Genomic DNA, 11,878 nt, shown 5'->3' on the forward strand with positions numbered 1-11,878 from the left:
GGCCTCTTACTGGTTCAGCACTTAATGATTCAGACCTCTTACTGGTTCAGTACTTAACCATTCAGAAGTTGCCAAACAGCCCCTAAAAAAACACTAGTGGGATTCTCCCAAGGTACGGGGCAGCATTTTGGTCAGTAATCTAGTTCGTAACGGTATTGCTACTTGCTATAGTAACCAAAGGGTGGGATTCGTGTACAAAGTGTGTTTTTTTCTAAAAAGTGTAAGAAGTGATCATAATCATTAGATTAGATAATTGATGGATGAGATTAAATGAGTGGTAAATTTGTAATTTTTGTTTTAATTAAATTGATTGATTTATTGGATTAAGGGTGTAAAACTAATTTTGTGTGTCTTAAATTTAGGAATCACATGTAACTCACATGCAACTTCCCCCCCCCCTCACCCCGTCTTTTTAAACGTCAATAAATTTTTTATGCATAATTTGTTTTTTAAAAAAATTATACCATAATAACGAGTGTTTTTTTTATCTTTAATATGAGTACCATATTGCTATATATCTAGAAAATTACGATTCAAGTAATTCAGACACTAGTGTGTTTTATATAATGTCTACGTGTTTTATATTGTGTATTTTTGTTTAAATTGAATCAGACACTAGTGTGTTTTATATTGTGTATTATGTGTGAGAGGTGTGTTTAATTGTGAAAACTGATATAACACAATGTGAAGAAATCAGAAACTAATAAAACACAACGTCAAGAAATAATGAATGTGTTTAATGTTTTGAAATATATGATGGGTGTGTTTAATTATGAACATTGATATAACATGGTGTGAAGAAACCATAAACTGATAAAACACAATGTCAAGAGATGATGAATTTGTTTTATGTTTCGAACTTCGGATGAATTAATCGTGTATACGAAGGATGTAATTGCTGATTTTGAATAATTAATAGACATATAGTTTCCATAAAAATAGCCTTTTATTTTTATGATATAAAATCTTCCATAAATAATATAATTATTCAATTACCTTAATGTCATTTAGTAAAAAAAAAAAAAAAAAAAAAACACTAGATGTCACATGTCACAAGGAGATTGCTTCCTACACTTTGTAGGAAAAGTAGGCTTTGTAGCCAACTCCTACCCAGTAACCAAAATCGAAAACTAAAAATTGTAAAGTTGTGATATGCCTAGAAGGATATCAACATGTATTTTACATCAATCAGAAATAATAAATCGAATACAGATACTGGTTCTAATAAGACTGATATCAATACCGACGGTGTTTAGTTAGTATCAGTCCTATTTGCATTGTTATCGGTACGATACCAATAATCGATATAACATACAACAAAAGGTACATTATTCATAACACAACTCGTATGATAATAAAAGGTTTTGTTTAAAACAGTTTCATTACACAAAATTTGTCAGATGTAACCAAAAAAATAAAGTCATCTAAATAAAATAAAGTAGCATATTATATCGAGTGTAGGGCTGTAAACGAACCGAACGAACACGAACAAGGCTATGTTCGTGTTCGTTTGTTAAGGAAATTAATATGTTCGTGAACTGTTCACGAACGCATACCGAACATAAGTTTATGTTCGTGTTCGTTCGTTAAGGAAATTCAATTGTTCACGAACATTCCGTGAACACGGCTATCGAACATAAACGAACACAAGCAAATAAAAACGAACATTTAAGTTGAAAATAATAAATAAAAACATTGTTATCCTTAAACATTTGAAATAAGTAGTTAAATACATCCATCAAATGATAAACAAAACACAAGAAGTCTACTACAACCACCAATCGATGAATCAAGTTTAACTAACTTAGACATAATTATCCTAAAAAAATGTCTTAGAATGTCCAAATTTTAGCTAACTTAGAAAAAATAGAGTTTCAAGTTTTCAATATGCTTAGATAAAAGGTTTTATTATTTATTATTTTTTAATATAATCAAACGAACGTAAACGAACGAACATGAACTAACGTAACCGAACATATTACCGAACGTTCACAAACGCAGTCGAATGAACGAGACATGTGTTCGTGTTCGTTCGCTAAGCTAACTGAACGAATTTTTTTGTTCGTGTTCGTTCGTTAAGCTAATCGAACAAACATAAACGAACTTCCCGTCAAACGGTTTACGAACTGGTCGCTGAACGTTGAGTTCATTTACAACCCTAATCGAGTGTAAACCATAAAATAATACTGTTACCCGTTATGATAATATTGATACTACCGACATATATATTTTTTTTTTGTCTTCAAATCAATATCAATATAAATCATATAGAGTTCTAATAAAATTAATAATATTTTACATTTTCGTTTACTTCTGCAATTGCAAAAGTCTCTCCTCCCCCCCTTCTTGGAATTATGGTATGAAGATGATGATAAAAAGGTGCGTTTTTTCTTCAAGATTTGAGCTTCCATTAATGAATTTCATCTTACTTTTGGAAATCACACATGGGTTTTTGTGGGATTCTTTGATTGTCTCTGACCATCAGTTTTAGGGTTTACTTGATTGTTTCATTGACTAATTGGGTTGGTTATATGTTTGACTAATTGGATTTGTGAACTCTTATTGCTATTAATGGATCTTTCATTGATGGTAAGTTTAGTGACTGTTTCCAAATAGGGAAAATGTGTTTGTTTTAGTAACAACTAGATTTTTTGTGTTCTTTTATTGCTTTTGGGAGATGAAAGCAAGTTCTTGAAGTGATTATACTAAAAGCTGTTCACTTTTGGGTTTTCTTTGATGTATATTTGACATTTTGAGGGACAAAAAGCAAGGGCTGGTTAGTATTACTAGATTTCCATTTTAAGGTTTATAGTTTGCTCAAGCTGCTCATACACCTTAAAACTTATTTCGACACCCTAACATGTATACGACCCGTATAGGTGTATATGAGCCATATAAAGATATCAGGGAATGTCTTATACGAGTCTCTTATGCGACCCATATACACTTTTACGAGTTGTGCTTTTTCGAGGGAATGTCAGCTATACGGGTCGTATACATGTTAGGGAATGTCAGCTCTGTGGTGTGCTGTGAATGTATACGAGGCGTATACTTGTATACGAGACCCAGGGGCGATGCTTTAAAGGGGCCGGGAGGGGCGCCCGACACCCCGAACTTTTCGGCCAGTAGTGTTATATATGTAGTTTTCGTATAGAAATTTTTGGGTATATATGTTTTCGACCCCCGGTTCTATAGAAATTTTTGGGTATATACGTTTTCGACCCCCCCGTAAAAAATTTCTAGCTTCGCCACTGACGAGACCCGTATACAAGTTGTACATAAAGCAACACCATAGTTATATATAATATTAAAATTAATTGGTGTATATACCTATATAACCATGTTATAAACAAATAACTCATATAGCCACTCGTGTGCAGACCTTTTCCTGTTAGTAATGACTTAAACTGATGTGATGTGTATGTTGTGTGTAGATTCGTGTGTATATAGTTATTTTGTGTATAGAATGAAGATATTTAGTGTTTAAACGAGTAAATGTAGATACCAAAACAAAGATTCGTGTATCTCATGGCTCTATGCGTAAAATTGTTTTGACATGACCATAGGGCAGTGGCGTAACCAGGATTTTTTTCCTACGGGTTCCGAATTTTTCGAGGGACGAACGATCAATTGTCTATCACTAAATTTCGGCTTTTTCTACGGGTTCAATGTTGAAATTTCTACGGGTGCGATGTCGAAATACACGTATATATAAAACTATTTTTTTTTGTACGCGTTCGGCCGAACCCGTACGTCTCTATGTACCTACGCCCCTGCCATAGGGGTGTAACACACTAAGAAAAATGGCTACTTTTGTAATTTGCTCTAATCAAGGAATACTATATAAATCGATAAAAAAATTTAGAGTTAAATGCCATTTTAGTCCCTGTGGTTTGGGTCATTTTGTCAGTTTAGTCCAAAGGTTTCATTTTTCACCTGGGGTCCAAAAAGGTTTCACCGTTGCCATTTTAGTCCACTTGGTTAACTTCATCCGTTTTTTCTGTTAACGAGAAGGCCAATTCGGTCATTTTATATGGACGAATTGCCCTTCTAGTTAACAGAATTACATATAAAATGACCGAATTGGCTTTCTCGTTAACGGAAAAAATGGATGAAGTTAACCCAGTGGACTAAAATGGCAACAGTGAAACCTTTTTGGACCCACAGATAAAAAATGAAACCTTTGGACTAAACTGGGAAAATGACCCAAACCACAGGGGCTAAAATGGCATTTAACTCAAAAATCTAATTATCTTTTTCTACCGTTAATCTTGCATGTTCATAACAAATACATATGTAATCGCAATTTGTTTGCTAAATAGGTGATTTTGTATGCTAACTTCTAACACTGTCTTAGATACATAACTAACCGCTTGATATTTTTGCTATGTAGAATTGTAGATATGCATAAACGTTGAGCAACGGTATGCATCTTTCTCTCATGCTGCTCAAGCGTTAAACAATGGTTTTCCATTTCCGATGTTTGTCTATTAAATATGCACAAGATAACGGTCCTGGCCTATCAATCGAAAACTTTTATACCGCACAATCAGATTTTGATCTTCGACAATCGGGGTCCGCACCCACCGAGTATAACCCAAAGCCAGATGTGAGATCAAGCAATCTAAGAGTTTTCTCTCTTGCTGACCTTAACGAAGCAACTAATAACTTTAACGCGTCTTCCAAGATCGGTGAGGGTGGATTTGGGAATGTACATAAGGGCGTCATCAAGAGGTTAGAACCTCCATATGACAATGTTTATGTCGCTGTGAAGCGGGGTAAAAGAGGACAAAGGGTTAGTGTTTGTAAAACTTTCGTTAAATAGTAATGCAAATGACTATACGATAACCAGGTGGTTGTTCTGTGTAAGTCACTCAAACGTCTTTTTAAGAGGTTTAACCACCTAAGTTTCTATTATGTTACAATTAGAGGTGCAAACGAGCCGAGCCGAGCCTGAGCTCGGCCAGGCTCGAGCTCGAGCTCGGCTCGAAGGTAATTTTTCAAGCTCGAGCTCGGCTCGGGCTCGACTCGTTTAATATTTATTAGTTAATTTATATTAATTATAATTATTATTATACATATAATTAAGTTATTTTTTATATATTATATAAATGGTAATTATTATTATATAAATATATGTTTAATATATTAATAAAAAATATATAACCAGAAAGCTCGTTTAGGCTCGCGAGCCGGCTCGAGCTCGATAAGCGAAGCTTAGGCTCGGGCTTGTTTACTAAACGAGCTTGTTTTTTAGGCTCGGGCTCGAGCTCGAGCTCGTTTAAGCTTGGCTCGTTTGAGCTTTTTTTTCGAGCCGAGCTCGGTTAGCTCGCGAGTAGCTCGGCTCGTTTGCACCCCTAGTTACAATGCTGGATTGAGGGTTATATATGCTGACGTGGCGTGCATGTAATTGACACGTTACGTCAACATTTGTATATATAACAAAAGAGGGTGTCTTAGGAATAATACCTATGACACGACCTCTATTTTTTTATTGTTTTTCTTTGCCAGATATACAACAATGCCATTTAACCCATGGATTTTTTTGTGTATTCAATCGTTCAACTTTTAGCATTGCCACTTACACCCTCTCAGCTTTCTAAAAACTTTGTAAAATGTCAGTTTGACCCCCTTGAGTGTTACGTACTTATTTTTATGTACGTGGGTCAAATATAATACGTTTTCTTGCTTATTTTTATGTACGTTTTTGTTGGTCTGCGTTTTGTTCGGAAACGAGTCGGGTCAAATATGATACGTTTTATTAGGCGGTATAAATTCGAGTTACTTTACGTTTTGACTCTGCCACAACGCGTGGTACCATTCTTTAACGTAACAAAACACTACTTTCTTACGTGCTTATTTTTAAATACGTTTCGTTATAAATTCAAGGTGGTTTCTGTTTCGACGTCATCTTTCTCAGTAATGACTCAGGTCAAAGATAATACATTTTCGTGCTTATTTTCATGTGCGCTTTCAGTTGGTCTATGTTTTGACGTAAATTTTGTTCGAAAACGAGTCGGGTCAAATATTTGATGGTATAAGCTCAAGTTACTTTAAGTTTCGACGCCGCCGCAACGCGCGGCAGGTCAAAATACTAGTATATAAAAAACATGACATTGAGACAAAAATGAAACTTGAGTGGTTTAACCTCTTAAAAAGAAGTTTGAGTGACGTAGATGGAATAACCGTGAAACTTGATTACCATATAGTGATGTTTTCCCTAAAAAGATTCATTTGAAGATTGTGGTCCGGGTGACAGGGATACAAGCAGTGGGAGTCGGAAGTGAATATTCTCGGGGGGATTATGCATCAAAACCTTGTGAAGCTAATCGGCTACTGTAACGATCAAAATGGGAACGAAAGTAACTGGCTTTTGGTGTATGAGTATATGCCTAACGGAAGCGTAGACGATCATTTATCGGGTAAGTCAGATACCATTCTCTCGTGGAGCCGGAGGCTAAAGATAGCCCTAGATGCCGCTATTGGTTTGACATACCTACACGAGGGAATGGGAGGAGGCCGCAAGGTGTTTAGACACTACCGTTATTAACCTTTTTCGTTGTCTTAACTCTTTACTCTAATATATTCTTAAATAACATAATTTGAGTTAATGTTGCAGATAATCTTTAGAGATTTTAAACCCTCGAATATTCTTTTGGACAAGGACTGGAATGCGAAGCTTTCGGATTTTGGATTTGCTAGGGATGGTCCTCTAGATGGACAAACGCATGTCTCAACCTCGGTATGTTTTTTTTTTTGCTATTGTTAAACTTATCACTTTCTTTTTCCGGGGTACGTTTACATCAAAAAGAAAATGTTATAGCCCGTTTTTCTACATAAATGAATTTGTAATGAGTTTGATGGTGTGATATGTTACCAATTTGAGGTTAATTGGTAAACCACAACATAGTAACTTTTGCATTTTCATATGTTGTACTACAAATTTACAAAACCACTGGGTGTCAGCCCAGTGGCCAGCCTCACCCACACAAATCGTGGGGACCCTGGTTCGACTCCGGTCGATTACAAAAACCTATGGTCCACTCGATGCTGGGGATTCACCGCCAGTTAGGTATGGGGCTATCCTTCTGGGGAGGGAGAACCCTCCCGCGGTCGGGGGTACCGTGCAATTACCCTTTTTTTTACTACAAATTTACAAGTGGAGGGTTCAAATGAGAAGGAAATTTTTGTAAGAATAAAATGAATAAGTTTTTTTTAAACCAATAGAAATGCTCCATTTAATATGTGTAATTAATGTTATTGTAAGGGCAAATAGGTAAATTTATAATTTTAATTAATTTGTTGTATTCCTCTAAATTAGCTAACTAATTAAATTTGTAACTCAATTTTAAAATATACTCTTTCAAGACAACCTAATTTATAGTGAAGGTCAATCTTCGATATGTGTAGGATAAAGTGTAAGATAAATTTTGATGAGTGTAGGATAAAGTATAGGATTAATTTGATATGTGTAGGATAAATTTCGATATGCGCAGGATAAATTTTGAAATGCGTAGAATAAAGTGTTTTTGTCTAATTAATGAGAGCGAAAATAATTAATGGGAGGAGTTATAAACTATTGGAATAATGGATTTTAATAATTCCAACTATTGTCCGTTGGCCGGCAGCGGTCCCAACTTTAAAAATTCCCACTGGTGGTCCCATCTTTTCACATACTGGTCTTTAATGGACCCTGACTAACAGAACCCTAACGCCGCTAGTCTCCGGTCGCTGGAAAAACGTTTTTGGTCGTAAAAAGGTTCCTAAAGGTTCGATCTATGGTTACAAACAAGTTTGGGATGAAAACTTTGAGTTTTCCGGCCAAAAAAAAGTTTTCTGGCTAAAAAGGAGTTTTCCGGCGACCTTAATAATTGGGGCTTTTTACTAGAAAAGGTGCGTAATAAGGTTACAAAGAGGTTTGAGACGTAAAGGTTGAGTTTTTTCGGTCAAAATGGAGTTTTCCGGCCAAAAACGTTTTTCCGGCGACCGGAGGCTAACGGCGTCAGCGTTTGGTTATTCAGGGTCCATTGAAGGCCAATATGTGAAAAGATGAGACTGCCAGTGGGAATTTTTGAAGTTTGGGTCGTTTGCCGGCCAATGGGCAATAGTTGAGATTATTAAAATCCATGTTTCCTAAAATATTTATTGTTTTACCATTATGCTCTTTCTTCTTTTTCTTTACACATTAAGTTTCTTCTCAAATGATTCTTCCCCTATAATCCTATATTACAATAAGTTATTAATATAAGTATTTGTATCATTACTAGGTGTGTAAACAAGTCGAGCTGCCTGTGCGCTTCTCGAGATTGGCTCACTAAAAGCTCAAATCAAGTTAAGCTTAATTGAGCTTAAACCCAAGCTCGAGTTTATATCGTAGCTCATTTAATAAGTGAGCTCGAGCCTGGGCTTCACATATCGAGTTTGACTAGGCTCATGATCTTAAAGGAGCCTATTTTTATATAATTTCTAGGGGCAATTTCATATATACCCCTACAAACTTGCAAAATATCATATATACCCCTGCAAAATTATAAATATCATATATATCCTTACAAAGAGGTTGAAATATCATATATACCCAATTCATTAAAAACAATTTAATAAAGCACAATTTTAGCTTTATTTTTCTATAACTTTGAAATCTCATATATGACCTTTAACTTCAAATATTATATTTACTCTTTTCTAGCTTAATTTGTTTAGCTTAAATATTATATATATGGAGAATACTATTGTTTATGGAAAAAAATTAAAAAATAAAAACAAAAATGGGTAAAAATAAATTTAAGCTTAAAATGTGTTATATAAAATTATGAAGTTAAAAGATAAGCATATATGAAAACTTAGAAGTTAAAAAAATGATTATTTATTAGATTGTTTTTAATAAAGGGAAATTAGCCTGTAATAATCCCTCCTAGACCTTATTGGCCATTAATAATCCCACCTCAGAATCTTCCCCCCACCAGTCCCACCTTTCACCATTTTTCCTACAATGGTCCCCCGTTAAAAAAACTTAACGGAGTTAAGCTTTTTTCCAAATTGCAAACAGATTTTTAGGGCTTTTGATTAGAACGACGATACGAGTCCATTGATGTAAAACTTGCCTCGAAACGGTGCTCCAAACGATGAAAACGACGCTTCAATTCGGGTGTTTAAATTTCCAATTAACCAAAATCAAGTCACTTGGAGCACCATTTCGAAGTAAGTTTTACATCAATGGACTCGTCTCATCGTTCTGATCAAAAGCCCTAAAAAATCTGTTTGTAATTTGGAAAAAAGCTTAACTCCGTTAAGTTTTTTTAACGGGGGACCATTGTAGGAAAAATAGGTGAAAGGTGGGACTGGTGGGGGGAATATTCTGAGGTGGGATTATTAATGGCCAATAAGGTCTAGATGGGATTATTACAGGTCAATTCCCCTTTAATAAATTGGGTATATTTGATATTTTAACTTTTTTTGTAAGGACATATATGATATTTTTAGTTTTTGTAAGGGCATATATGATATTTTCAGTTTTTGTTGGGTATCATGAAAATTTTCAAGTTTGTAAGGGTATATATGAAATTAATCCTAATTTCTATATAAGATATTAAATATTCATTAACATAATAGTTATTATATACATAAGTAATGATAAAAATAACTATATATATATATATATCAGAATTATGTGTGTGTGTATAATAATTTGTAAACTAAAATAATTAAGTAATTAATGAATAATAAACTAGCCAATCTAAGCTTGAAAAACTACTCATGAGCCAAGGCAGAGCTAGTGCTTAGGCGAGCTTGGGCTCAACTTAGCTCTTTTACACCGCTAATCATTACCATGTTATCTATATTGTAATCATACTAGGGAAAGCTAGCAAGGTATTTTAGTGTAAATAGTTTACTAGGAAATTAGTATAGAATGGGCTTGTTCATTACAGAATCAATTTTATGGAGAGATTCGTGATAATCGCGTAAGCACTTGTACTTGGTTCGTTATTGATATAGTGGGAGAGCGAATAAGAGGTAGTTACGCGGTTACATAGCCGTTTTGCTTATCGCAGTTAACACAATAGTTAGAAGATTTAATGTGCCTTTTAGGTTGAAATGAACATTTCTGGCTACACCCACCAAGCTGAAATAGAAAAAACTGAAAGTTGGTTATCTCAAAACTCGAAAACAGTTAAACTAGCTAGATACCCAAAATGTGAAAAAAGAGTAAATTGTCAAAATCGTCCCTGAGGTTTGGGTATGTTTGTCATTTTCATCCAAAACAACTTTTTTTGTACCATATAGTCCTTCACTTTTGGGATTTTTTGACATTTTCATCCAAGCGTCTGACTTTTTTGCCAAAATCGTCCCTGAGATTTGGGATTTTTTGTCATTTTCATCCAAATGTTTGATAGAAAAAATAAAGCAAATTAGATGTTTGGATGAAAATGGCAAAAAATCCCAAAAGTGAAGGACTATATTGTACAAAAAAGTTGTTTTGGATGAAAATGGCAAACATGCCCAAAACCTCGGGGACGATTTTGGCAATTTACTCGGGAAAAAAAATTGAAGCTCCTTATTTTCATCAAAAACTTTCTAAAGTTTGTATCTTTTTGAAGAGACAAAATTCTATATCATGAAGCATATATTATTCAGGTAGTAGGAGGAACAAAGGGATATGCAGCTCCAGAATACGTTCAAACGGGGCGTCTAACGTTCAAGATTGACGTGTGGAGTTACGGCGTATTTCTTGAGGAACTGGTTTCAGGCCGACGCCCCATTCTCCAAAAAAACTCGACGGAGCAAAATCCCAAATGCACGAGTTGGATATGCTGCCCTGCAGGTGCAGGGAAGTCAAAGCTACCAGTTGACCCGAGGCTTGACGGCACTTATTCTGAGAGATCGATGCAGAAGATATGTTCTATTGCCGAAATGTGTTTGGTCAAAGACCCAAAGAAAAGGCCAAAGATGGGTGAGGTGCTGCAAATGGTGAGAGAAGCTATTGCGTTGGAAAGTCAACAGCCAGTCAACGGTAGCCGGATATAAAGTCACGACAAGCTGCAGATCTTTTGTATCCTTGTAAATTTTATTTAAAATTCTATTTATTGAAATTGAATGTCTGTAAAAATGTTATTTTTTTTTTTTTGCCGATTATGTGCTTTTAAATATTTATACAAGTGTTATGGTTCTGTTTTTAACTACATAAGATGTTACTTTTATTTTTCTGACTGTTGTGCTTGTAATATCAAAGCTATGGTTCTGTTTTAATAGTAAGATGATATATATAACTTTATCATACATTTTATGACAGATTAGTAGAATAACGGGTAAACGTTCCGACAAGAAGTCAAGTACATTATTCAGTTGAAGCGAGGTTGCAGAGCGTCAACGTGATGAATGTATCGAAGAATAAAACATTTATAATTCATGTAGTTTACATTTTGGCTATGTGGTGCATATGGAAAGCGAGAAACATGAAAGACTTGAAGGCGGAAACATAAATAGACACAAGCTAGTGGAGGAGATAAAAAAGATGGTGTACGGTTGTGTGGTCAATCGGTCCAAGTTTAAAAACTTATCGTGGGATGAATGGCGAAGTTTCAATATACAAGCGTAACATTTATGGAGTTTCTTTGTGGCGTAAGTTGATGTAAATTGTAATCGGGTCGGTAGCTTCTTGCTATGGGCCTTTGTATGTTTTTAGTAATATAAAAGTCAGCGTTACCTTTAACAAAAAGATAAACTGCACAAACTTAAATAAGGAGCTACGTGGTTCGGTTTTAACTGACCTACGTCCACGGGCTGCAATCAGGATATAATATTATTGCTCTATGCTCAAGTGATGAGTAATTAAAAAATACAAGCACTTATATTTATGAGGAATATTGCATTTTAATAA

At 34.9% G+C, this 11,878-nt stretch overlaps 1 protein-coding gene across 1 annotated transcript; it reads left to right on the top strand.

The window, feature by feature from the left end:
• The first annotated feature begins 2,255 nt into the window (after positions 1-2,255).
• Positions 2,256-11,204, top strand: LOC110924707 (serine/threonine-protein kinase PCRK1). Its single transcript, XM_022168704.2, has 5 exons — positions 2,256-2,379; positions 4,394-4,795; positions 6,260-6,526; positions 6,620-6,742; positions 10,636-11,204. The coding sequence occupies exons 2-5, from the start codon at positions 4,463-4,465 to the stop codon at positions 11,023-11,025; spliced, it is 1,113 nt and encodes a 370-aa protein (XP_022024396.1). The 5' UTR covers positions 2,256-2,379; positions 4,394-4,462; the 3' UTR covers positions 11,026-11,204.
• Positions 11,205-11,878: the final 674 nt, after the last annotated feature.

This window comes from Helianthus annuus, chromosome 2, assembly GCF_002127325.2.
Source record: "Helianthus annuus cultivar XRQ/B chromosome 2, HanXRQr2.0-SUNRISE, whole genome shotgun sequence".
Lineage (NCBI taxonomy): Eukaryota > Viridiplantae > Streptophyta > Magnoliopsida > Asterales > Asteraceae > Helianthus > Helianthus annuus.